Source organism: Bos javanicus, chromosome 1, assembly GCF_032452875.1.
Source record: "Bos javanicus breed banteng chromosome 1, ARS-OSU_banteng_1.0, whole genome shotgun sequence".
NCBI classification, from domain to species: domain Eukaryota; kingdom Metazoa; phylum Chordata; class Mammalia; order Artiodactyla; family Bovidae; genus Bos; species Bos javanicus.
In genome coordinates, this window is record NC_083868.1 from 71,247,788 (window position 1) to 71,275,492 (window position 27,705).

Sequence of the window (27,705 nt, forward strand, 5' to 3'; positions counted from 1 at the left end):
GCATCATTTCCCATACATATTACTCCATCTTGTCAGGATAGCTTTCCAGTTTCTTGCTTTAGAGGTTTCAAGACATTTTTGTCCCAGAACCCATTAAGGGAAAACTCTGTTGTGCTTGTTTTCCCTCCTCTTATTGCTTATCTCCTGCCTGTTTTCTCCAGCCTGTCATTCCAAACTCTCCTGGAATATAAAAAAACACCATTTCCAGGGACTTCCCTGGCAGTCCAGTGGGTGAGGTTCCAAGTGATCCCACATGCTGCCAGGCTGAAGAAACAAAAAAACCCCAACCCCTTTTCCAGACTCCTTCACCAGCAAGCTTCCTATTAAGTTCTATAAAGAGGTACTAGGAGGAAAGGGAAAAGGGGACATTTCTTTGCTGTTCCTCTCAGTGTTGGCAGTTGATCCCAAGCTTCCAAATGCCTTCAACTCCTCTAGAACCTTTTCAGAGCCCCAGCAGTAGCTGGGAGGTATGTCTCAAAAATCTGACCACCAAGTCTGCAGGATCCACTCTCCCACACATCCTGAGCACCTACATTCTAGTAACCAGAATCCTTCCCATGTGTTTCCCAGCTTTGAGGGTGGTAGCCACTTCTCACAGTGATCATTTTTGGGTTATCTGTGTTCCCTTTTGTTCCAACACCTGTCTAACCATTTTTCTATACTGCATACTCTGTTCAAATACCTATTACAGTTTTCTTTTTCAGTGAACTGTGATCAATAAACCCAGTATAACCTACATCTGTCTAGTATAAACTGACCAGAGTGGGATTCTAATCCTGCAGTAAAAAACAGACACCTAAACCTTTTATGGGTTTTAAGAGATGAAGAGGAATGACACAAACGATGGATAAACTCAATTTATGATCCCCAACTGAGTGAAAACCTGGATTGAACTAGTTTCACAGACAGAGCCTAGGTGCAGCAGCCTGGGACCACAAAAGCCAAGTTGAAGAGAAATGTAAAGTGAAATGTAAAGTAAGAGAAGGAAGGGTCCTCTCAGTTGAATTCAGGGTCCATGTTGCTCCCAGTCCTGCCACAAGGCAACTTACATTGAAGGGTTAAAAAAAAAAAAAAAAGACAAAATTTAAAGTAATGATTATTTATTAAGATCTTTACACAGGAATCAAGTTATGGGTAAACACAGTAGAGGCTCACCTCCCCATTGCAGTTTTACACACCTTTATGCATACCAAATGTATAGAACTTGTATAGGAATTTGAAGAAGCCACAAGATATTTGAGGAATGGTTTCCTCTGAGGCTAAAGTCACTTGTGATCTGGGAGCTATAACACAGGGAAACTCATGGTCGGGGTCTCTTGTGACACAGAGCTAAAAATACATCCGGTAGGGGAGAGGTGAGTAGTGTTCGTGAGTAGACAGAAGGCAACTGCACTTTACTGGATGCTATACATGGGCACTTACAGTACACGGAGTCACTGGATAAGTGACTCTCCCCAAAGTGGGGTCAGATGGAGTAGTGACTGGAGGAGAGCCAGGAGAGACACTATCAATTTAAGGTTCTTCGTTGAGTCAGGGCCTGTGCCAGTTGCTCTATTACTTCCCTTAATTCTCCATTGCAACTCTTGGTTACATTGATTCCTGTTTACAAATTAAGAGAGATTAAGTAGCTTGCTTAAGGTCATACAGGTAGAGATCAAGTTAAGAAGGACATTATTTTCTTCCCTCCTGCACCACACGCCCCTTCTTTTGGTGGTCCAAAATTCATGCACAAATTACTACTCCCACAGTTCAGTTCCTTATATGTGAACTAAGGAATCTAAGAGCTATTTAGTTTAAGTATTTATTTTTCTTTATTTGGCTACGCCAGGTCTTGGTTGTAGCACACAGGCTCTTGGAACTTTGTTTCAGCATGTGATATCTTTCAGTTGTGGTATGTGAACTCTTAGTTGCAGCACGCAGGATCTAGTCCCCTGACCAGGGATCGAACCCAGGCGCCCTGCATTGGGAACACGGAGTCTTAGCCTCTGGACCACCAGATAAGTCCCTCTAGGAGTCTGTTTAAAGCCATTCACAGGTCCTACAAGTATCGCAGAGTGCAGATTTGGCTCCTGGGATTTAGTTTGCAGACTTCTGTGCTGGGGGGCTTTCAGTTGAGGCTTCTGGTGTGTTCAACAAGCTTCCTTCCCCTGGTAGGTCCTGAATTCTGTTCTTGTCTCATCTGCAGTGTGAGCCTGATGACAACTCCTCTCTGCTTTTCAAAGGTTTTCAGCCTTTTAGCCTCTGCTCTTAACAGTTTCAAAACTGTAGTTATCTTGATGAGAAAGTGGAACTTGTGTTTGATCACCTTCAAGTCTCTAAAAACTCCAGCTTCATGAGCTGGCCAAGAGTTCTGCCAGAGAGCAGACCTGTTCACCAGCGGAAGTCCTCATTCCCATTCTGCATTCAGAATAGGCACACGCTACAAGTGGAAGAGGGGTTGCAAACATCAGTTCACCTCTCAGGTCTCCCCTCTCTAGAATCTTAGCCCCTAACATAGTCCTCATTGTTTCAGTAGCTTTCTGATGTTTTTAAATAGAAAATTTTACACTTTTATCTGGCTCTTCTCATTGTATTCAGCAGGACTGCAGGTCTACAGCACTGCTACCTGAAAAGCATAAGCTTTGCTTCTCAGATAATTTAAAAATAGTACATTAAAGCTAAATGTATTCATTCACAATGGTATTTGCAAAAACTGTTACTTTTTTTTCACATTGAAAAATCTTCCTAAATTATGATTCTTAGAATTTAAAGGAAAAAAAGAACTGCTTAGAGTGGTATAAGCTTAGATGCATAAATAGCCTTAATCTTATATTTAAGTTTTGAGTAGATGATACATTCAACATGATTGAAAATTCAAAAAGTAGAAAAACATCTAAACTCATTCTTCCACTTCTGTCTCCCAGCCACCCAGTTTCTTTCCCTGCTGGCAATACTGTTTTTCTCTGTCTTCAGTCAGTTCAATCCCTCAGTCGTGTCTGACTCTTTGCGACCCCATGAACCACAGCACTCTAGGCCTCCCTGTCCATCACCAACTCCCGGAGTCCACCCAAACCCATGTCCATCAAGTAGATGATGCCATCCAACCATCTCATCCTGTCGTCCCCTTTTCCTCCTGCCCTCAATCTTTCCCAGCATCAGGGTCTTTTCCAATGAGTCAGCTCTTCGCATGAGGTGGCCAAAGTATTGGAATTTCAGCTTCAACATCAGTCCTTTCAATGAACACCCAGGACTGATCTCCTTTAGGATAGACTGGTTGGATCTCCTTGCAGTACAAGGGACTCTCAAGAGTCTTCTCCAATACCACAGTTCAAAAGCATCAATTCTTCGGCGCTCAGCTTTCTTCAGTCCAACTCCCACATCCGTACATGACCACTGGAAAAACCATAACCTTGACTAGATGGAACCTTTGTTGGCAAAGTAATGTCTCTGCTTTTTTGCTGTCATGACTTTCCTTCCAAGGAGTAAGCGTCTTTTAATTTCATGGCTGCAGTCACCATCTGCAGTGATTTTGGAGCCCCCCCCCAAAAAAGTCAGCCACTGTTTCCCCATCTATCTGCCATGAAGTGATGGGACCGGATGCCATGATCTTCGTTTTCTGAATGTTGAGCTTTAAGCCAACTTGTTCACTCTCCTCTTTCACTTTCATCAAGAGGATCTTTAGTTTCTCTTCACTTTCTGCCATAAGGGTGGTGTCATCTGCATATCTGAGGTTATTGATATTTCTCCTGGCAATCTTGATTGCCAGCTTGTGCTTCCTCCAGCCCAGCATTTCTCATGATGTACTCTGTATAGAAGTTAAATAAGCAGGGTGACAATATACAGCCTTGACATACTCCTTTTCCTATTTGGAACCAATCTGTTGTTCCATGTCCAGTTCTAACTGTTGCTTCCTGACCTGCATACAGGTTTCTCAATTCTCTTCTTTGGATAAATAGTTGCACACTATTCTACACTTGTATTTTTTGTTTACTCTATATCTTATAGTGCTTTTCATATCAGTAAAGTGGGGTTTTTTGTTTAACTGCTGTATAGTATTCCATTTTACCATCATTTATTGTCTCTTGATACGCTTATGGTTGTTTCTAACTTGTTATTACAAACAATACCATACAAAAATCTTTTGTGCATGCCATTCTACATATGTGTGAAATAGTAAGAAATTACTAGAGGTAAATTGCCAAGGTTACCTCTTCAGGGCTTAAAAGTTTTCTATTCATATCAAGCAACACATAAGAGTGCCTATTTCCCTACAGTTTTGCCAAGACTGGAAAAAAAACAAAAACAAAACCAAAACCCATACACAGATAAAAACAAAACCAAAAAAGCACCTTTATCTTTACTAATGAAGGATGGAAAAACATATGAGCATTGGTATAAGTGATATTATGCATCTTTTCACACATTCAAGAGCCATTTGTATTTCCTTTCCTGAGAACTGTTTCTTGGGAACATAAACTTTTCTAATTTTTCTTTTGAGTTGTTAGTCTTTTTCTTAATGTACTAGCAGACACTTTATAAAAAGAAATTAGTTTTTTGTGGTGAACTGTATCTACTTTTTCCCTAGTCTTCCATGTCTTCCAGTTTTCCTTTATGGTAGTTTTTACACAGAACTTATTTTCATGTTTTAATTTTTAACTGTGATAAAACATATAGTCCATTTTAATTTTTAATAATTATTTTAATTTTCAGATTTTCAGCCTCTGCACAGTTCTAGCACTCCTTGAGATATTAAACACTCATATCCGTTCCATAAAAATGGAAGGAAAAGTATCAATACATTATAATGACACAAAATATTTACTAGTTTTTTACAAAGATGCATACATGGTAGGATTATCAGAAAGACTAAGAAGTTAAAATTTGTGTTAAAACCAATTTTAGTCAGCAAGACTTTTCACAGACAAATAGGTGGTTATATATGTAAATCCTAAATACATTATACTATTTTTCTCCCTTTTTGGTCATGGACTATTCCAGGAAGATTTAACTGCATAATTTTATTTGAGAAATCCCTAAAATGTAAAGCAAAATTGGTCTTAAAAAAATATTGGTTTGATGAAAAGATGTTAGTCTACTTTAGACAAATTTGGATAGTTTCTAAGTACACTTCATTTCAGCACAATCATTACTCAGGAGACAATCATTTTTGAGAAAGGGCAAACTAAATTTTAAGTTAGCATCAGGATTCTACCCATAATTAATCAATATTGAACGATATGCCATCAGTATGCAGATTACAGAATTTTGGTTACAAAATTTGGAGAAAAAAAAAATCAATGTCCAAAAGCACTGATAAATTTAAGCTACAATTATTAACTCTAGGACATTTTATTATGTTATTACCTTAATAGCATGGTTAACTAGACATCCATCAGAAATGCTGTTAAACCTATTATTTGCTCAAAGTTGTTCATACTACTGAGACAAAAGATCTCTAAGTTAAATTTCATAAAATGAAATTGCTGCCTTCCTATTTAACTTTTGGGGATAAGATAGGGCAAAACCCAAGTATCATACTTTCTATTTTTGTCCATAAACACAAATAAGTCAGTACAATAACATAAGGAAATAAACACATGGTTAGTCAGGTTCTACAATACAGGATACTGTGACATAACTTTCCATTTTTTCCTCTGGAATAGTAGATTCGATAGTAAGGTGTGTAAAACTATAAAATCTAAATGTTTCTTTGTCATTCAGCAAAGAAACGACGAGGAAGAACACTCTGCCAGACTACACCCGCTACTCCATTCTAGAGCCAGCCGTCTGATCATCCCACACTGTTCATCTACCCACCTAGCCTCATCCCAAGACAAGCTCCTTTGCATCAACAGTCTAGTTTTGTCAACTAAGTCCTAATTTTCCAGAAAACCCTGATTTTTCTGATTTCACACTGACCCCAACCCATTTTAAGTCAAAGAAAATATTGTTAATACTTAATTAAAGCAGAGATGGAAATTAGTGTTATGAAAGATGTATGTCAAGTGCTCTGCAAATATGGGAAAGCTGCAAGAAAACAGCTTTTAAACCCTGCCTGGATACCTTAGCTACTTGATACTAATGTTGCTTTGATTACTAGTCAGGACAAAAAGGGGCTCAAAGGCCATAAAATATGCATTTTGGGGGAAATGCACGGAACTGAATATTTCCTGGGAGTTGGCAAATGCAATTTTACATCTGTAAAGGCTGTCAACCTATACTTAGTACATCACAGTTATTGAAAAAGGAAAGGAGTGGGACTCTTGCTTACAACTGAGTCCGGCAGAAACACATTCATGTATTTCTCCTTTGTAATCACATGGTCCTTTAGAGATAATGAGTGTGTCTACAGAGCAGAGCTAATGAAAAATTTATAAAGAACCTATGATGGAAAGCTTCACAACCCAGTCTTACTGGATTATAAAATACTCTTCTTACTCAAGCATTACTTTGTGACTCTCTGAAACATCTGAAAAATACTTTTCTGTGACTTACTAGGCTGTAGGGAATGAGCAGTTTTAGATACATTACAATTATCATTAGTAGAATTTGCTATCTTTCTTCTATTAACCGAACATTTCAACTGGATCTTAAAAGAAGGTTGCTGATGGTTTTCCTTTTTTGAGTCTGTCCGAGGTTTTGGCTGCTCTAGCTCAGTTTGTCTTTTGGAATTTCTGTCTCTGGAATTCTTTCTCTGTCCATTTAGTACTTTGTCTGGAGGTGAGGATACAGTCCGTAACTGATATCCATCTGGGGATCCTTTTTGCCGGTCTGGCCTCATTTGCTCTTGATCCACCTCTTCCTGAAGTTGTAATGCTAATAACCTGTCCTGCTTTTCTTGCTTATGTCTCTCAAAAAGTAGATGTTCCAAATCTATCAGTTTTTGGGTCAAGCTGATTTCTGTTTCCTCTTGGTCTGAGGAGGCTTTGGGGAACATTTTCCTTCTTTTTGCAGAAAAGCATGGCTCTCTGATTGCTTCAGACAAAGGTTCTAGGTTTCTTCTTTTGGAGGTACCCTTACTGATTTGTAGGTGAGACTCTTCATTTTCTGTTCCAACCGTGTTGTTTCTAAGGAACTGTGTCATATCTGATAGAGTACATTCACTCTCTGTTTCACCACAAGGCTCAGTGGCAGCATCTCCAGAGTAGGGAACTCTGGCTTTAGGTTCCTCAAGATTGATGACACATAACCCTTTTTCATGATTGCTTGGTCCTGTTTCAACTTTTCCTTCAAGGTACCATTCTCCATCACTGGTATATAACTGAGGCATAGGTGACTCCACTGAAGACTTTGCACCTTGTTCCTGAACTTCAAGATATATTTGAGGAGAAAGCGTTGGCATATCTTCTTCAACCTCTGTGTCTTGCCATGTAGGGCTCTTCACATCACTGTTGTCATCAATTTTCTGTAGAAAACAGAAAAAGATTGAATGAACCAAGGGAAACCATCAAGTCATAACATATAAGTCTTATTATACTAACACCAAAACTGAGTTGTCAGTATATACTATAATTACCTGATTATTACTACTACTAAGATATATTAGTTCTTAATAGTATTTTTATTCTGTGTGCCAACTTAAGGTATTTCTTCATTTTCACTCCCATGAAAACCTGCAGCTCAAAACCCACAAGTCAGTTTTATATATGGCCAGGAGCTGGCACCATGACTTGACCTCTCATCTTTTAAACTTCCTCCAAACCAGGGACTTTTAATCCCTTTTTGTGTCACAAACCCTCCTCCTTTTGGCATTTTTGTGAAGCTGACAGGCCTCTTCTGAGAATAATATTTTAAAACATAAAAGTAAATACATAGGGATCAATTTATATTGCAACATAATTATTAAAATCTTATGATATAATAATGCATATCATGAATACATTAAATAATAAGATCTAGTGACAAGTCTAATAATTTGTAACACTGAAGGAGGGATGAGTATAAATGTTTCAAGAGATCTACAACAAATGTAATATGTTATTGGTAACAAAGACACAGGTACTGTTGACAGTATTATGGTTTGCTGCTTATATTCATGACTTTGCTGCTAAGTCACTTCAGTCATGTCCGACTCTGTGTGACCCCACAGACAGCAGCTCACCAGGCTCCCCTGTCCCTGGGATTCTCCAGGCAAGAATACTGGAGTGGGTTGCCCTTTCCTTCTCCAATGAATGAAAGTGAAAGTGAAGTCACTCAGTCGTGTCCGACTCAGCAATCCCATGGACCACAGCCTACCAGGCTCCTCCCTCCATGGGATCTTCCAGGCAAAAGTACTGGAGCTGGTTGCCATTGCCTTTTCCAATTCATGACTATAGGAAACACTAAAATGAGAGGTCAGGCGGAAGATAAACCTTTTCTTCTATCCAGGTTCATATTTACTCTATGGATTCTACCCACAGACCTTAGGTTAAGAACCCTTGCTTTAGCCAGTATAATTCTTCTCACTTACAGGTCTTGGGTAAATTAAGATGTAGGGTTAGTTTTGACCATGGGAAAGCCTTAAGAAAGGCTTCAATGAGAATTTGCTTCAAGACAAAAATTATTTCTTGTTCAAGATCGTAACTGTTCTTTTACCTACTTTGCTTTGCATTTATTGTTCCTCATAACATTTCTTGTGAACCAATGTAGTCTGGGTTGGACAAATTCTAAGCTGCCTACCACGTTTTGCTGTGAGTATTAATATCAAGATAGGGGGAAAAAAAATACCAGCCTTCAATACCTCCTTCCATCAATCATTAGTCCCAGCGTAAGCCAGACTATCTGGACTTGAATTTCCCTCTATTATCTCTACTTAAGAGACTCTTTGTGGCTAAGCTGGTAAAGAATCTGCCTGAAATGTGGGAGGCCTGGGTTAGATCCCTGGGTTGGGAAGATCCTCTGGAGAAGGGAATGGCTACCCACTCTAGTATTCTGGCTTGGAGAATTCCATGGATTTGTACAGTGTATGGGGTCACAAAGAGCTGGACATGGCTGAGTGACTCACTTTCACAGGACTGTGAGCAATTCTCTTGCCTCTGCATGCCTCGGTTTTCTCAACTATAATTGGACACAAGGATACCTTACAGAATTGGTGGTTGTGATGAAGATTAAACAAAATACATACATTTTGGGGCACATAAATATCCATTAAGTGTTAGGTACTATAAAACCACCTACCTGAATTGAAAAAAATTTATGAACCTATTTACAAAACTTTGGTTAACAAAACTTCTATATAGGACGTTGATCTTGGTGTCAGCTCATTTTTTCTAGTGCTATTTTCCCGGAAATATGATAGAGGTGGAATGTCACTTGTGTTACTAGGCCTCATAGCTTATGATAAAAATGACCCTTATTGTTGAACTGCATCTGTACTAGGAGACCTAGGAGGGATCTTTAAGCCCCTACAGGAAGCCAAAGTTCAGGGCTTTGGTAAACGACTTACAACTCTTTGACTGGCTCTGTTCCTTACCTGGACCTCTGGAAGCTACACCCATGAGTCGTTACAGTAAATAATTGACTCTTATGGGGCATGGGACTTCTAAATCTTCATGGTGACTACACTCCTCTGCATGGTCTCACTTCCAGGCCATCACTTAGGAGCTCTGCAGTGAGGATTCTTGCTGAACAGATATGCCTGATGCTGCCCTACTAGCACGCTTTATTTCCCATTCTGTTATCTTTTAAGTGAAGCTGGTACCAGGGGTAGCCTATTTAGTTTTGTGAGTCTGATGATCTAGGTCAGTTCAGTTCAGTTCAGTTCAGTCACTCAGTCGTGTCCGACTCTTCGAAACCCCATGAATCGCAGCACGCCAGGCCTCCCTGTCCATCACCAACTCCCAGAGTTCACTCAGACTCACGTCCATCGAGTCAGTGATGCCATCCAGCCATCTCATCCTCTGTCGTCCCCTTCTCCTCCTGCCCCCAATCCCTCCCAGCATGAGTCAACTCTTCGCATGAGGTGGCCAAAGTACTGGAGTTTCAGCTTTAGCATCAGTCCTTCCAAAGAAATCCCAGGGCTGATCTCCTTCAGAATGGACTGGTTGGATCTCCTTGCAGTCCAAGGGACTCTCAAGAGTCTTCTCCAACACCACAGTTCAAAAGCATCAATTCTTCGGCACTCAGCCTTCTTCACAGTCCAACTCTCACATCCATACGTGACCACAGGAAAAACCATACCCTTAACTAGACGAACCTTTGCTGGCAAAGTAATGTCTCTGCTTTTGAATATGCTATCTAGGTTGGTCATAACTTTCCTTCCAAGGAGTAAGTGTCTTTTAATTTCATGGCTATAGTCACCTAGGTCAGGGATATACAAATTTTGCCCATGGACAAAATTCAACCTGGTGTTTGCTCTTATAAACAGTTTTACTGGAACAAAAACAAGCTCATTCGTTTACATTTTATTCTGGATGTTTCCACGTGAAAACAAATCATTAAATAGTTGTGACTGAGACCACCTGGGCCACAAAGCCTAAAATATTTACTATCTGGCTTTTTAGAGAAAAAAATCTGCTGACTCCTAGCTTAGGTGAGACTAAGATGATTAAGAAGGTGTATTCCATTTACTACAGTGACTTTTTTTTTTTTAAAGTTAGGAAACTACAAGTATTAACGATCTATAGTATTAATAAACTTGCCAAGTCAAGAATATCTTTAGCATCCACAAACCTTAGACATGGAGCTTTTTCTGTCTTCCTGTACAACTTCAGACTGTGATGCTGACCCAAGTTGAGATTTAGGTGACAAATACCTTTAGAAAAAAAGAGTTTGAAGTTAATTACACTTTAATAAAATATATATATTAAAAAAAAAAAGTTTGCCAAAATTTGAATGCTTTGAAACACAAGTGGCATGTATCCAATGAAATAAAGCCAGATTAGCTATTTATGCTCAAAGTTGTCTCACTTGCTACTTGGCTGATTTATCAGAAAAAGTGTTATTTTATCTCCCTGTCTCAGGTATTTTGGTCTAGCTCTGGAACAACACTTACAAGTCCGAGTATTGATATTTTAGTGAAAAATAGGAGAAAAGGAAGCAAAAGTCAAATCTAAATTATTCCTGAATTCTCAAAATAATCTAAATAGGTAGGTCTTGGCATCAAAACAACCTAAGACTGTATAGTCTTTCCAAAAGTAATGGAAATGACATTTTAAATTAGGAGAAAGAATATGTTAGTTTATTTTTAATGTCAGAAATTCTACATTTTTTATCTCTGAAAAATGGTCCATGATCAGATTCTTTACCATTTTGGTATAGAGATTTTATTACATACAAATTTATATCAACTATCTGCTCAGAGACATGAGATTTATCAATATGTTAGCATAAGAGCTGGAAAAGGCAATGGCAACCCACTCCAGTACTCTTGCCTGGAAAATCCCATGGACAGAGGAGCCTGGTAGGCTGCAGTCCATGGAGTCGCTAAGAGTCGGACACGACTGAGCGACTTCACTTTCACTTTCATGCACTGGAGGAGGAAATGGCAACCCACTCCAGTGTTCTTGCCCGGAGAATCCCAGGGATGGCGGGGCCTGGTGGGCTGCCATCTATGGGGTCGCACAGAGTTGGACATGACTGAAGCGACTTAGCAGCAGCAGCAGCATAAGAGCACATCTCGATCTAAGCATCAGTTTATTCTTGTATTTCTGATAAATTTTTATGTTTATATATTTCAAAGTATATATTTAGATTCAAGAAGATTTATGACAATTATATCCTTTATGTGTGTGTATGCTAAGTTGCTTCTCAAACTCATGTCCAACTCTTTGCGACCCTATGGACTATAGCCTGTCAGGCTCCTGTGTCCAAAGGATTCTCCAGGCAAGAATACTGGAGTGGGTTGCCGTTTCTTTCTCCAGAGGATCTTCCTGACCCAAGGATCAAGCCTGTCCCTTTTTATGTCTCCTGCATTGGCTGGCAGGTTCTTTTACCAACAGCATCACCTGGGAAGCCCCCTATATCCTTTATGCTGAATAATATTATATCGATTTGAAATATCCCTGCTTTTCTCTTGATTTCTACTTTACATAATATCAGCATTAACAATATTGATGCTACATGTCTGCTTTTTCTCTTAATAGCAACCACCTCTTTTAACACTGCCCTCTCGCTATAAATCTTCATCTCCCTGTCCCAAATTTCCACCATCTCAAATCCTAAATTTCTATGAATTTTGGAAGGGGGTAAATCACCTGCACATATTTATCTAGTTGAACCAAAAGCCCTTACATGTTTTTGAAGTCTAGATTGTAGTTGATAAACTTCTTCGACTATGAATTACTATGGGAAACCTTGTCAACTCGTCTTGCTGCTAAGAGGGGCACAGTGGGGCAACTAAATTCACTTCACTGTTGACTACCTGACTCATGTTTTTTGTATAGTAGGGAAGAAATGTAATATATAAACTGGGAAAAACAGAGTGGGGTAAGATCTAGATGCCAAATTGTAAACTCTTTCAATGAGGATGGCCTTATACTGGACTAGTTTTTTTTTTCATTTGAATCCAAACCAAGAGAAGAAGGAATCCAACTGATTGATTTTGAGAAAATGGTACCAACATGGAAATACTGAGCAGTCAAGATAAAAAAAGGCTTCACATCTCTTCATGCTAGCCAGGAATCTAAGCTATGTGAGCATCTCTCTTATTTTCACTTTATATTAATCTCAGACAATCTAGAGAGTTTCATGCAGAGTTGATGGGCCAAATTTTGATACAGCAGTATTTCATATTCACTTACTTCTGAATATCTCCAGTGTTTGTTTGTTTGTTTTTACTTTTCTTTTGTGATTTGGTTGTGACTGGATCAGATTTTCTGGAATTCAAAGGCGAAGCCAAAACACTTCCCTCACAGAAATTGTTCTTCGACAACAGAAAAAGCATAAAACAATTTTAAAATAAAATAAGCTATTAATTAACTCAGAATCCACAATAGAATTTTTCAGGTATTATGCTCATTATACTTAAATTCTATATATCCTGTGAAATAATACTGACCATGCAAAAATTAGTATAAACAAGATTAAGTTTATCTAAGTTGGTCTAAATTGCATTATTACCCTACTTTAGATAAACACAAACAGCATGATGATACTAATCTCATTAACTGATCATTTTTTAATTTTTCTAATGAATAATTTCATATATTTATAACTACTTTAACCTATAGGGGAAAATTGAAAAAGCTGGGGCTATACCTGGAATAAAAGTTATTTTATGTAAAATAATTTAATTGGGGAATTTAAGGGCATATCAATAAATAGCATGAATATTTACTTCCTATCTCATGACAGACCCATAAGTTTCCTACTATGTCACTGGAAAAATTAACATACTTAGTGGTGGTTGACATTTGGCCTTGAACCACCAAACTTTTATTCCAAAATATCAATAGATCTGCTCTTATAATCCCATGTGAAAACAAGAATTAGAACAATAATTCTCGAAAGACAAAGTTGACCCCAGGGTTTCCTCTTTGATATATTTTCTTTCCTATCCCATTTGTTATTCTATCGGTCTTTTTTTGGCCTTGCTGCTCAGCTAGCAGGATCTTAGTTCCCGCATCAAGGACTGAATCCAGGGCTATGGCAGTGAAAGTGCTGAGTTATAATCACTGAACTGCCAGGGAAGTTCCACAGTCTATGTCTTTTACTTAATTTCTCAGTTGTGTAAAGTTCTGAAACTATTCCACTTAAATTTTAAAAGGAAATATAATTTTTAAAAGGGTGTACATTCTAAAACTCAGTTATATTATGAATGGCAAGTCTCTCAAAAAATGGAGGGAAAAATCAATTCTGGATATACTTCACTTTGGTAAATATATTTTAAGATATCTGTTGTTTGAAAACAGAAGAATTGTTTTTAGAGGCTCTCAAACCTGCACACACACGTCCCCAGAGGGGAGTGGTATTCCCTAAATCCCACCCCCAGAGATTTTGTATTTTAAAAGAACTTCAAGTGATTCTGCCAGGTCCTTTCAAATTACTGGGTCTCACTGTATCCTTTGGTCTTAAAGTATGTGTTCTATCATCCTTCCCTTAATTCACTGTCCCCTAGGCAGTAATTTTTAACCATGGCAAGATAACAAAATCCAGGTTTAATATGTTATATAAGAATTTAGGGACTTCCCTTGAGGTCCAGTGTTTAAGACTCGTGCTTCCATGCAGGGGGCAGGGGTTCAATGCCTGATTGGGTGACTAAGATTCTACAAGCCGCGCAGCATGGACAAAAAAGAATTTAATGTGCTTCACTTTCAAAAAGTGATTGGCATCCATACAGTGGAATATTTTACCACTATTACAAAAGAATTATAGACTATATGTAGCAATATGAAAAATCTCTTATGAAATATCAAGTGAAAAAGGTCAGGAAACAGTTTATGAAGCTAAATCTCTTCCTGACCCTTGATGTTGGACCAAGTCAAGTGATTTGCTTTATTAAATGGCATGTAAACTGTCATGATGCTTAAACAGAAGCATTAGGAACCACTGCATGGTTGGCTTTTATTCTCTTTCCTCTTCCATAAGAATGGCATGGCCTAAAGAGGACTCCCTCTTCACATGAAACACCACCAAATCAGCTGACATGAATCGTGAACAAGTCATAAATGTGGGTGGTTGAAAGCCTGAGATATGGGGATCATTTGTTACCTCTGCAATGCTGACTGATGCCATTTCCCATTTACATGTAAAATGATAAAGGAGAAGAAATTTGTGAACATAAAATACTAAATAAACCTACATTCAAAAGGAAAAAAAAAAGGTCAGGAAAAAAAAAAACAACCCAGTGTGATTCATTTTAGGTGAAAAAAAAAAGTTATAAGTAAGAAACCATTAATAGTGCTAACCTTTGGGGAAAGAGCCTGATGTAATGGAATAAGAATAGGAGTGGAAAAGTGGGAGGGGGAAATGGAGTTTTCATTTTCCACTGAACAGCTTCCTACGTAACTGAATTTACTTATGAAAAATAAAAATTTTTTATAGAATACTTGGGGGACTTCCCCAACAGTCCAGTGGTTAAGACTTTGCTTTCCAATGAGGGGGTATGGGTTTGATTCCTGGTCGGGGAGCTAAGATTCCACATGCCTTATGGCTAAAAAACAAAACATGAAAATAACAGAAGCAATATTGTAACAAATTCAATAGACTTTAAAAATGATCTACATTAAAAAAAAAAATTCTTAACAAACAAAAAAATCCCCAAACAAACCAAGAAAACCACATACTTGGATTAGAGCAAATATATAACAACATGCCAAAAAAGTTTTGTTTTAGGTAGAGCAAATATGTCAGAAATAGTTTCAGTTATGGTGAATGCTTCCTCTTTAGACTGTTCAAAATCAAACAAAGCAATAGTAATGGGAATACTTCAAAGTTCTTTCTTAAAACTTACAATATCAAGGCTCAGTCTTCTTGCCAGTTCTTCATCACTTTTCAGTTGTTCTTCCATTTCTCTGTGCCTTTTTTCTGCCTGTCTCTTTTCCTCCTCTTCCTCCTCTGCCAGTAATTTCTGAATGTATTCTTCACTGGCTTTGTTTTCTTCTTCCTCACAGGCTCGCCGCTCTGCCTCTACCTTAAAGATGATTAATAAAGAACAATCCTTCTCTGAACTTTTGAGTACACGTGCAATATTTCTTAATAAGAATAGTGAAAAAAAAAGAAACAACAACAAATTGGCAGGATTTGAGGGAATTAAAATCCCTCAAATGAAGGTCAAATCTGGAGAGGCCATTTCCTGTAAAGTAGTTCAGGAAGTCTCCTTTAGGAAGCCTCCCCAGTAGGTCCAATGAAACTTTGATCAAAGCCTCATCCCTCCTTGTTTCAGTCCTTATCACAGTTTCTATTACACTATAACACAGTTTTGGAAGTCTTCCTAGGGGATACTTTTCCTTAGGTATTAGAAGGTCACGTTCTGACTAACTTTGGCTTAGGTTTCTGAACCAAACACAAGCAAGGGAATGGAATGATAAAAACTGAATTAAACTGTTTTTTATGAGTTTTATGAGGAAAGACAAAGAAAAACTGTAATAGATTAGCAAGTGATCTAACTTTCTTAGCTCAGTAAATGGCAGAGTAGAGGCTCAAACTCAGCTTTCTGGACCTAAGACCATGCTTGTGGGCATTTAAACTATACTTCCTGAAAGAAATAATGTTAAGAACTACTTTAGAAATCCAAAGGACCTGACTCGAAAATAAGTCCTTGATTCAATTCAAGTGAAGGAAATAGGAGGAAAGATTTGTTAAGTTTTCTTGCTCTTAAAGGAAAGCCACTGGAAGAGACTGCTGTTTCTTCCTCTGCATATCATTGTATATGCAGCTGAGGTTCAGAAATGTGCAGCTGTCTTGCTATTAACCTGAGGATAAAGCCAGGTGACAGAAGTCAGCAAAGAAATGGAACCAGAGCTGTGGATGAAACCAACCCAGAAGTCCCTACTAATCTCTGGAATTCCAATAAATTATAGTTTTTTTCACCTATACCCAAAATCATCCTGATAAAACCTGTTCTCACTACATTGTTGTGAACATTAAATTATTTCTTAAACCCTTACTTAAAGACATTATTTAGACAATATGCTGACAATTAACTACTATGATTATTTATTAGCTCTTGTAGAGCTCACATGGTCTAATACAGTAGCCACTAGCTACATGTGGCTATTGAAATGTGACTAGTCCAAATTGAGATGTAGTATAAGTACAAAATACACAGTTGAAGACTAAATAAGAATAATCAATACTTTCTATACTGACTACATAATAAAATACTTTAGATACAATATATATAAAAATTTCATGTTTTTTAAAAAATTAAAATGTGGCTAATAGGAAACTTTCAACTGTGTATGAACCCATTGGACAACATTGCTCTAGACTAATCAGGGTAGGAGGAGTACTAAGGTTTTTCTGCTGCTACTGCTAAGTCGCTTCAGTCATGTCCGACTCTGTGCGACCCCACAGATGGCAGCCCACCAGGCTCCCCGTCCCTGGGATTCTCCAGGCAAGAACACTGAAGCGGGTTGCCATTTCCTTCTCCAATGCAGGAAAGTGAAAAGTGAAAGTGAAGTCCGACTCTTAGAGACCCCATGGACTGCAGCCCACCAGTCTCCTCCGTCCATGGGATTTTCCAGGCAAGAGTAGTGGAGTGGGGTGCCACTGCCTTCTCCGTAGGCTCTCCTAGTACTAGTGAAATCCAAAGACCCCGCTTTTCCTAATTCGGTACTTGACAAAGAAAGTAGACTGAGCACCAAAGAACTGATCTTTTGAACTGTGGTGCTGGTGAGACTCTTGAGAGTTTCTTGGACAACAAGGAGATCAAACCAGTCGATCCTAAAGGAAATCAACCCTGAATATTCACTGGAAGGGGTAATGCTGAAGCTGAAACTCCAGTATTTTGGCTACCTGATGCACAGAGCCGACTCACTGGAAAAGACCTGTTGCTGTGAAAGATTGAAGGCTGGAGAAGGGGATGACAGAGGACGATGGTTGGGTGGCATCACTGACTCAATGGACATGAGTTTGAGCAAGCTCCAGAAGCTGGTGAAGGACAGGGAAGCCTGGTGTGCTGCAATACATGATGTCAGAGTTGGACATGACTGAAAGACTGAAAAACAACTTCACAATTAGCCCTTTATGCTTTCCTCATCTAAAGGCACTGTTTCTGCCTCTAAAATTCATATACTGAAGCCCTAACTCCTCAATGTGACATTTACAGGTGGGGCCTTCAGGAGGTAATAGGATCATGAGGGTGGACTCCTCATGAAAGGGACTAGTAGCCCATGCCCGAAGGGCGGTGGCCAAGAGGAGTTACCCTAAGTCCGAGGTCAGGGGCAGCGACAGAGAGTGCCAGGCTGCAATGGCACAGGAACAGCTGAGAAGAGCTACCCAAGTCTGAGGTCAGGGGCGGCGGCCAGGAGGAGCCACCCCATGTCTGAGGTCAGGGGCGGTGGCTGAGAGGAGATACCCTGCGAACGAGGTCAGGGGCAGCAGCCGGGAGGAGCTACCCCACGCCCCCACTCCGGAGACAAGGGGTGGCGGCCAGGAGGATCAACCCCAGGTCCAAGGAGAGGTGGATGCGCCGGCGCAGGAGGGCCTAGAGGAGCTATCCCACGTTGAAGGTCAAGAAGGGCGGCGGTGAGGAGATACCCCTCATCCAAGGTAAGGAGCAGCGGCTGCGCTTTGCTGGAGCAGCCGTGAAGAGACACCCCACGCCCAAGGTAAGAGAAACCCAAGTAAGATGGTAGGTGTTGCAAGAGGGCATCAGAGGGCAGACATGCTGAAACCATACTCACAGAAAACTAGTCAATCTAATCACACTAGGACCACAGCCTTGTCTAACTCAATGAAACTAAGCCATGCCCGTGGGGCAACCCAAGACAGGCGGGTCATGGTGGAGAGATCTGACAGAATGTGTGGTCCACTGGAGAAGGAAATGGCAAACCACTTCAGTATTCTTGCCTTGAGAACCCCATGAACAGTATGAAAAGGCAAAATGATAGGATACTGAAAGAGGAACTCCGCAGGTCAGTAGGGGCCCAATATGCTACTGGAGATCAGTGGAGAAATAACTCCAGAAAGAATGAAGGGATGGAGCCAAAGCAAAATCAATAGCCAGCTGTGGATGTGACTGGTGATAGAAGCAAGGTCCGATGCTGTAAAGAGCAATATTGCATAGGAACCTGGAATGTCAGGTCCATGAATCAAGGCAAATTGGAAGTGGTCAAACAAGAGATGGCAAGAATGAATGTCGACATTCTAGGAATCAGCAAACTAAAATGGACTGGAATGGGTGAATTTAACTCAGATGACCATCATATCTACTACTGCGGGCAGGAATCCCTCAAAAGAAATGGAGTAGCCATCATGGTCAACAGAAGAGTCCGTAATGCAGTACTTGGATGCAATCCCAAAATGACAGAATGAATTCTGTTCGTTTCCAAGGCAAACCATTCAATATCACAGTAATCCAAGTCTATGCCCCAACCAGTAACGCTGAAGAAGCTGAAGTTGAACGGTTCTATGAAGACCTACAAGACCTTTTAGAACTAACACCCAAAAAAGATGCCCTTTTCATTATAGGGGACTGGAATGCAAAAGTAGGAAGTAAAGAAACACCTGGAGTAACAGGCAAATTTGGCCTTAGAATACAGAATGAAGCAGGGCAAAGACTAATAGAGTTCTGCCAAGAAAATGCACTGGTCATAGCAAACACCCTCTTCCAACAACACAAGAGAAGACTCTATACATGGACATCACCAGATGGTCAACACCGAAATCAGATTGATTATATTCTTTGCAGCCAAAGATGGAGAAGCTCTATACAGTCAGCAAAAACAAGACCAGGAGCTGACTGTGGCTCAGATCATGAACTCCTTATTGCCAAATTCAGACTTAAATTGAAGAAAGTCGGGGAAACCACTAGACCATTCAGGTATGACCTAAATCAAATCCCTTATGATTATACAGTGGAAGTGAGAAATAGATTTAAGGGCCTAGATCTGATAGATAGAGTGCCTGATGAACTATGGAATGAGGTTCGTGCCACTGTACAGGAGACGGGATCAAGACCATCCCCATGGAAAAGAAATGCAAAAAAAGCAAAATGGCTGTCTGGGGAGGCCTTACAAATAGCTGTGAAAGAAGAGAAGCGAAAAGCAAAGGAGAAAAGGAAAGATATAAACATCTGAATGCAGAGTTCCAAAGAATAGCAAGAAGAGATAAGAAAGCCTTCTTCAGCGATCAATGAAAAGAAATAGAGGAAAACAACAGAATGGGAAAGACTAGAGGTCTCTTCAAGAAAATTAGAGATACGAAGGGGACATTTCATGCAAAGATGGGCTCGATAAAGGACAGAAATGGTATGGACCTAACAGAAGCAGAAGATATTAAGAAGAGATGGCAAGAATACACAGAAGAACTGTACAAAAAAGATCTTCACGACTCAGATAATCACGATGGTGTGATCACTGACCTAGAGCCAGACATCCTGGAATGTGAAGTCAAGTGGGCCTTAGAAAGCATCACTACGAACAAAGCTAGTGGAGGTGATGGAATTCCAGTTGAGCTATTTCAAATCCTGAAAGATGATGCTGTGAAAGTGCTGCACTCAATATGCCAACAAATTTGGAAAACTCAGCAGTGGCCACAGGACTGGAAAAGGTCAGTTTTCATTCCAATCCCAAAGAAAGGCAATGCCAAAGAATGCTCAAACTACAGCACAATTGCACTCATCTCACATGCTAGTAAAGTAATGCTCAAAATTCTCCAAGCCAGGCTTCAGCAGTACGTGAACCATGAACTTCCTGATGTTCAATCTGGTTTTAGAAAAGGCAGAGGAACCAGAGATCAAGTTGCCAACATCCGCTGGATCATCGAAAAAGCAAGAGAGTTCCAGAAAAACATTTATTTCTGCTTTATTGACTATGCCAAAGCCTTTGACTGTGTGGATCACAACAAACTGTGGAAAATTCTGAAAGAGATGGGAATACCAGATCACCTGACCTGCCTCTTGAGAAATCTGTACGCAGGTCAGGAAGCAACAGATGTTCAAGTTAAAACTGGAACAACAGACTGGTTCCAAATAGGAAAAGGAGTACATCAAGGCTGTATATTGTCACCCTGTTTATTTAACTTATATGCAGAGTACATCATGAGAAACGCTGGACTGGAAGAAACACAAGCTGGAATCAAGATTGCCGGGAGAAATATCAATAACCTCAGATACGCAGATGACACCACCCTTATGGCAAAAAGTGAAGAGGAACTACAGAGCCTCTTGATGAAGGTGAAAGAGGAGAGTGAACAAGTTGGCTTAAAGCTCAACATTCAGAAAACGAAGATCATGGCATCTGGTCCCATCACTTCGTGGGAAATAGACGGGCAAACAGTGGAAACAGTGGCTGACTTTTTTGGGGGGCTCCAAAATCACTGCAGATGGTGACTGCAGCCATGAAATTAAAAGACGCTTACTCCTTGGAAGGAAAGTTATGACCAACCTAGATAGCATATTCAAAAGCAGAGACATTACTTTGTCAACAAAGGTTCGTCTAGTCAAGGCTATGGTTTTTCCTGTGGTCATGTATGGATGTGAGAGTTGGACTGTGAAGATGGCTGAGCGCCGAAGAATTGATGCTTTTGAACGGTGGTGTTGGAGAAGACTCTTGAGAGTCCCTTGGACTGCAAGGAGATCCAACCAGTCCATTCTGAAGGAGATCAGCCCTGGGATTTCTTTGGAGGGAATGATGCTGAAGCTGAAACTCCAGTACTTTGGCCACCTCATGCAAAGAGTTGACTCACTGGAAAAGACTGATGCTGGGAGGGATTGGGGGCAGGAGGAGAAAGGGACGACAGAGGATGAGATGGCTGGATGGCATCACTGACTCGATGGATGTGAGTCTGAGTGAATTCCGGGAGTTGGTGATGGACAGGGAGGCCTGGCGTGCTGCGATTCATGGGGTTGCGAAGAGTCAGACATGACTGAGCGACTGAACTGAACTGAGCCTTAGAACAAGAGATACAAGAGAGGTGATCCATCTCTCCCTCCCTCTTTTTGCCATGTAAGAACACAGTGAGAAGACAGCTGTTGAGAAGCCAGGAAACAGACCCTTGCCAAACGCCACATCCAGAACTGTGAGAAATCAATGTTTGTTGCTTCATTCACCCAGTCTATGGTGGTTTTGAGCCTGAATGGACTTAAGACACCATATACCACCGTTTCCTATCCTTTATGCTTAAAGCTTCAGGGAAATTTAAAAAATCTCCTTCATACTTAAATGCTTACAGATCACTATCACATAAGAAGAGCACCAAACACGTATAAATAAACTAAAGCTAATTTTAATTATTTTGAACACATGTAAAAACTGGAGCTTTGGGATGTCCCTAGAGATCCAGAGATTAAGACTGTGCCTTCCAAAGCAGAGGGTGAGGGTTTGAGCCCCTGGTCAGGAAGCTAAGATCCCACATGACTTGCAGCCAAAAAGCAAAATACAAAACAGAAACAATACTGTAATGGTCCACATTAAAAAACAACTGATTTTGATATTTGGCAAAACTAATACAATTATGTAAAGTTTAAAAATAAAATAAAATTAAAATTACAAAAAAAAAAAAAAGACTCTTGAGAGTCCCTTGGACTTCAAGGAGATCAAGCCAGTCAATCCTGGAGGAAGTCGACCCTGAATATTCTTTGGAAAGACCGATGCTGAAGCTCCAACACTTTGGCCACCTCATATGAAGAGCCAACTCATTGGAAAAGACCCTGATCCTGGGAAAGATTGAGAGCAGGAGGAGAAGGGGCTGACAGAGCATGAGATGGTTGGATGGCAACACCGACTCAATGGGCTTGAAAAAAAATAAATAAATAAATAAATAAATAAATAAATAAAAAACAACTGAAGCCTTTATAAGCTATATTAAAATCATTAACATTTCAGTATATTATTTATTTATATAGGCACATAAAACTGTATGCAAAAACACAGCAGAAAATTTTTCCAAAAAAGAACATTTACAACCTACCTTGCTTATCTCCTCTTCATATTCTCTCCTTAATTCCCCAGGCTTACTTAATAAGCGGACTGGCTGATAGTCATCAACTGTTTCAGATCAAGAGAGAAAATTACATTATAGGCAATTACAGAATTCTATAGCTACCTTTGAGCTTACATTAAACCCATATTAATATAAAATGCAAAATTAAAATAAGTGTACAATTATTAACAGCTACAGGAATATGGAATTCCATTTTTAAAAAGGCCAGAGGTTTTCTGGTTCAAAATGGCACACAAATATGTATACTTAGCTCTTTCTCTAGAAGCCATTAAAATAACAGTAAAGGAATTTTTAAAAAGCAATCCCACAATAACAGCAAACAGATAGTTCTCCAAAAAAGATATATACAAATAGCCAGCAAGCACATGAAAAGATGCTCACCGTCACTAGTCATTAGGGAAATATAAATCAAAAGCACAATGAAACAGCATCTCCCCCCTACTCCATCAAACCAAGAAAACAAAACCAGGAAGTAGCAAATGCTAACAAAGATACAAAAAGGAACTCTTGCCCTTGCTGGTGGGAGTATTTAAGATTGTACAGCTGTTATGGAAGAGTATAGCAGTTCCTCAAAAAATTAAAACATAGAATTACCACATGATCCAGCAATTTCTTTTCGGGTACATACTCAAAAGAGTTGAAAGCAGGGACACAGACACTTGTACACCAATGTTAATTCACAATAGCCAAAAGGTGGAAGCCAAAGATGGAAGTAACCCAATGACCCACTGACAGATGAAAGGATAAACAAACACAGTAAACACGTATTAGCCAAAAAAAGAAATTCATTCATTCACATGCTACAACATAAAGTCTGACTTTATGTTAAGTGAAAGATGGTGGTGATCATTTTGTACTATGTAAAATTACTGAATCACTGCTGTGAAATAGTGAACCTAATGTAATACTGTAAGGTAATTATACTTGGATTATTTTTTTTTAATGAAGTCGCCAAATTGCCCATACTGGGAAAAAGAGAGAGCGGAGAAAAAGAGAAAGGGAGGGAAGAAGGGAAGGGACAAAAAAAGCTACAAATAGCTACTATGATTCTACTTATATAAGGTACATAAAGTAGTTAAATCATAGAGACAGGAAGTAACAGTGGTGGTAGCCAAGGGCTGGATAGAGAGGAACTGAGGAATTATTATTTAACGGGCATAGAGTTTCAGTTTTTGAAGATGAAAAAGTTCTGGAAAGGGATGATAGTGATGCTTGCACACCTATGCGAATGTACTCAATGCCTTGAACTGCACATCTAAAAATGGTTAAAATGGTAAGTTTTGTAATGTATACTTTACCACAATTTAAAAAACACACTAAGATACCAGTTAACACCTACTAGGATGGCTATAAAAAATGAAAAAAAATTTTTAAAAAGCAGAAAAGAACTAGTGTTGGTTAGGATATGCAGAGATTACACGTTGTTAAGGGAATGTAAAATGATGCAGATCTGTGAAAAAGTTTGACAGATCCTTAAAAGGCTACACATAGAATTACCACATGATCCAGCAACTCCACTCCTATATACACAAAAAAATGAAAACATATTCAAACAAATACTTGTACATGAGTATTCATATCAGCACCCATTCAAACAGCCAAGGGTGAAAACTACCCAAATGTTCATCAATGAATGAATGAAATATATATATATATAAATTATTCAGCCCTAAAAAGGAATGAAGTACTAATGCATAATAGAACCTTGTATGAACCTTGGAAACATTATGCTAAGTGAAAGAAGCCAGACATAAGAGATCACATATTTTATGAATACACTTATATTATCTTTGTTGCTGTTGTTGAGTTGCTAAGTTGTGTCTAATTTTTGGGAGGACCCTATCAGAGATACCAAAGGAACATTTCATGCAAAGATGAGCTCGATAAAGGACAGAAATGGTATGGACCTAACAGAAGCAGAAGATATTAAGAAGAGATGGCAGGAATACACAGAAGAACTGTATAAAAAAGATCTTCACGACCCAGAAAATCATGATGGTGTGATCATTGACCTAGAGCCAGACATCCTGGAATGTGAAGTCAAGTGGGCCTTAGAAAGCATCACTACGAACAAAGCTAGTGGAGGCGATGGAATTCCAGTTGACTGTGGATCACAATAAACTGTGGAAAATTCTGAAAGAGATGGGAATACCAGACCACCTGATCTGCCTCTTGAGAAACCTAAATGCAGGTCAGGAAGCAACAGTTAGAACTGGACATGGAACAACAGACTGGTTCCAAATAGGAAAAGGAGTTCATCAAGGCTGTATATTGTCACCCTGTTTATTTAACTTCTATGCAGAGTACATCATGAGAAACGCTGGACTGGAAGAAGCACAAGCTGGAATCAAGACTGCCGGGAGTAATAACAATAACCTCAGATACGCAGATGACACCACCCTTATGGCAGAAAGTGAAGAGGAACTAAAAAGCCTCTTGATGAAAGTGAAAGTGGAGAGTGAAAAAGTTGGCTTAAAGCTCAACATTCAGAAAACGAAGATCATGGCATCCGGTCCCATCACTTCATGGGAAATAGATGGGCAAACAGTGGAAACAGTGTCAGACTTTATTTTTCTGGGCTCCAAAATCACTACAGATGGTGACTGCAGCCATGAAATTAAAAGACGCTTACTCCTTGGAAGGAAAGTTATGACCAACCTAGACAGCATATTCAAAAGCAGAGACATTACTTTGCCAACAAAGGTTCGTCTAGTCAAGGCTATGGTTTTTCCTGTGGTCATGTACGGATGTGAGAGTTGGACTGTGAAGAAGGCTGAGCGCCGAAGAATTGATGCTTTTGAACTGTGGTGTTGGAGAAGACTCTTGAGAGTCCCTTGGACTGCAAGGAGATCCAACCAGTCCATTCTGAAGGAGATCAGCCCTGGGTGTTCTTTGGAAGGAATGATGCTAAAGCTGAAACTCCAGTACTTTGGCCATGTCATGCGAAGAGTTGACTCATTGGAAAAGACTCTGATGCTGGGAGGGATTGGGGGCAAGAGGAGAAGGGGACAACAGAGGATGAGATGGCTGGATGGCATCACTGACTCGATGGACGTTGAGTCTGGGTGAACTCCGGGAGTTGGTGATGGACAGGGAGGCCTGGCGTGCTGTGATTCATGGGGTCGCAAAGAGTCGGACACGACTGAGCGACTGATCTGATCTGATGGACTGTAGCCCGCCAGGCTCCTCTGTCTATGGGATTTCCCAGGCAAGAACACTGGAGTGGGGTGCCATTTCCTTCTCCAGGGGATCTTTCTGATTCAGGGACTGAACCCACATCTCCTTCATTGGCAGGTGGATTCTTTACTGCCCAGGCACCTGGGAAGCCCTTCCCAATGAATACCTGTTGCTTATTCTGAAGTTCTTTTGTTCTCAGATCCATCACACAGCCCAGATGCTTCCTTCTGCTTATACCACGGAGATCTGATTTTGGTGATTTGTCCTGGTATCTTTTGGGGTTTATGGGAACATTTTATGAGCTAATTCTGTGGAAGAATGTCTATGATGTTTAATTCTGCTAAATAGGTGGTGTGTGTGTTTTACTGGGGCTTCATAGAAATTAAAAAACCAAGCAAATTCACAGAGAACTCTGGAAATGGGGAGGGGAAGAGTGGGAGTCATAGCTTAATGGTTAAAGAGTCTGTCTGGAGTGATGAAAAAGTTTTGGAAACATAGTGGTGATGATTGCAAAACACTGTGAATGTATTTAACACTACAGCGTCCACTTAAAAATCGTTAAAATGGCAAACTAAGAAAAGCTATGACCAACCTGGATAGCATATTAAAAGCAGAGACATTACTTTGCCGATAAAGGTCTGTAGAGTCAAAGCTATGGTTTTTCCAGTAGTCAGGTATGGATGTGAAAGTTGGACTATAAAGAAAGCTGAGCACTGAAGAATTGATGCTTTTGAACTGTGGTGTTGGAGAAGACTCTTGAGAGTCCCTTGGACTGCAAGGAGATCCAACCTGTCCATCCTAAAGGAAATCAGTCCTGGATATTCACTGGAAGGACTGATGCTGAAGCTGAAACTCCAGTACTTTGGCCACCTAATGAGAAGAACTGACTCGTAAGAAAAGACCCTGATGCTGGGAAAAACTGAAGGCAGGAGAGGGTACGACAGAGGATGAGATGGTTGGATGGCATGACATGAGTTTGAGCAAGCTTCGGGAGTTGGTGATGGGACAGGGAAGCCTGGTGTGCTGCAGTCCCTGGAGTCACAAAGAGTCAGACATGACTGAGTGACTGAACTGAACTGAACTGACAATAAGTAAAAAGAATTCCAAAAAAAGGTCAGTGTATCACAGCATTAAGCATCACATTCAAAGCCTAAACAAGAAACATCGCATGACTTATTGAGCACATAAATGGTCAAGCTGCTGGAGTCAAGCGTTCAGTTTGGGGCATAAAGAAGAGTCCACACTGTGGAGGACCTCTGAATAAAAACAGCTGAACTAGATGGCCACAGAAAGCTATTTTAGGCTCCCTGCAAGCTTAAGAATTAAGTGAATGGCAATGTACAGGCAAGCAAGTTAGAGAAAATAATTGAAAGTGAAAAGGACATTAACACAAGAATCCTTACTTCCGCTGTTGCTATACTGCAATTGTGGCTCCTCTGCGACTATTTATATAACTTTTCACATGACTGAAGACTCTATCGGGCAATTCTTTTGTTTCGGGTTTTTCTTTTCATTTTTAATCGAACAAATACCAAGTGAACACACGCTGGGCATTATAACAATGAACAAAATCTTGCCATTGACCTTAATCAACATTTTGAGACCAAATTAGACAAATACTAACTGGCTCTCTGTTTTATCCTTTTAAAAATGGATTAGTGGCGGTTGGCTTTCAAAATGATCTTGGTTTTTAGACAACAAACGCGCTGGGTTTTACTCACCTATTTCCTTTGATTCTTGCCCAGAGGCTCTTAGCTTGCATTCCTTTGGATAGTGTTTTTGAATTATCTCCCACAGTTCCATATTAACAAGAGAATTTGTTCGGCTACGGTACCGCGCCCACGAAGAGACCCGGCGGCGACAGAAGGGACAGCACAAACTTGCCTTTTCGACAGTCGATTCGAAGCATGGTTTACAGAGCGTGTGGTTACAAGGCAGTGTCACAGGCTCGAAGAGGATTTCCACACAGATCTGACACTGACATTCTAACAAGGAAGGGATGGACTCTTTGGGTACAGCCAT

General features: G+C 39.9%; 1 protein-coding gene across 1 annotated transcript; it reads right to left on the bottom strand.

Moving 5' to 3' along the window:
• Nucleotides 1–1,083: 1,083 nt before the first annotated feature.
• RNF168 (ring finger protein 168) lies at nucleotides 1,084–27,705 on the bottom strand. The gene is made up of 6 exons (XM_061411782.1): nucleotides 27,405–27,705; nucleotides 22,470–22,550; nucleotides 15,350–15,525; nucleotides 12,699–12,820; nucleotides 10,630–10,711; nucleotides 1,084–7,384 (listed from the first exon to the last, which is right to left on the bottom strand). Exons 1-6 carry the CDS (start codon nucleotides 27,703–27,705, stop codon nucleotides 6,425–6,427), a joined length of 1,722 nt encoding a protein of 573 aa, XP_061267766.1. The 3' UTR covers nucleotides 1,084–6,424.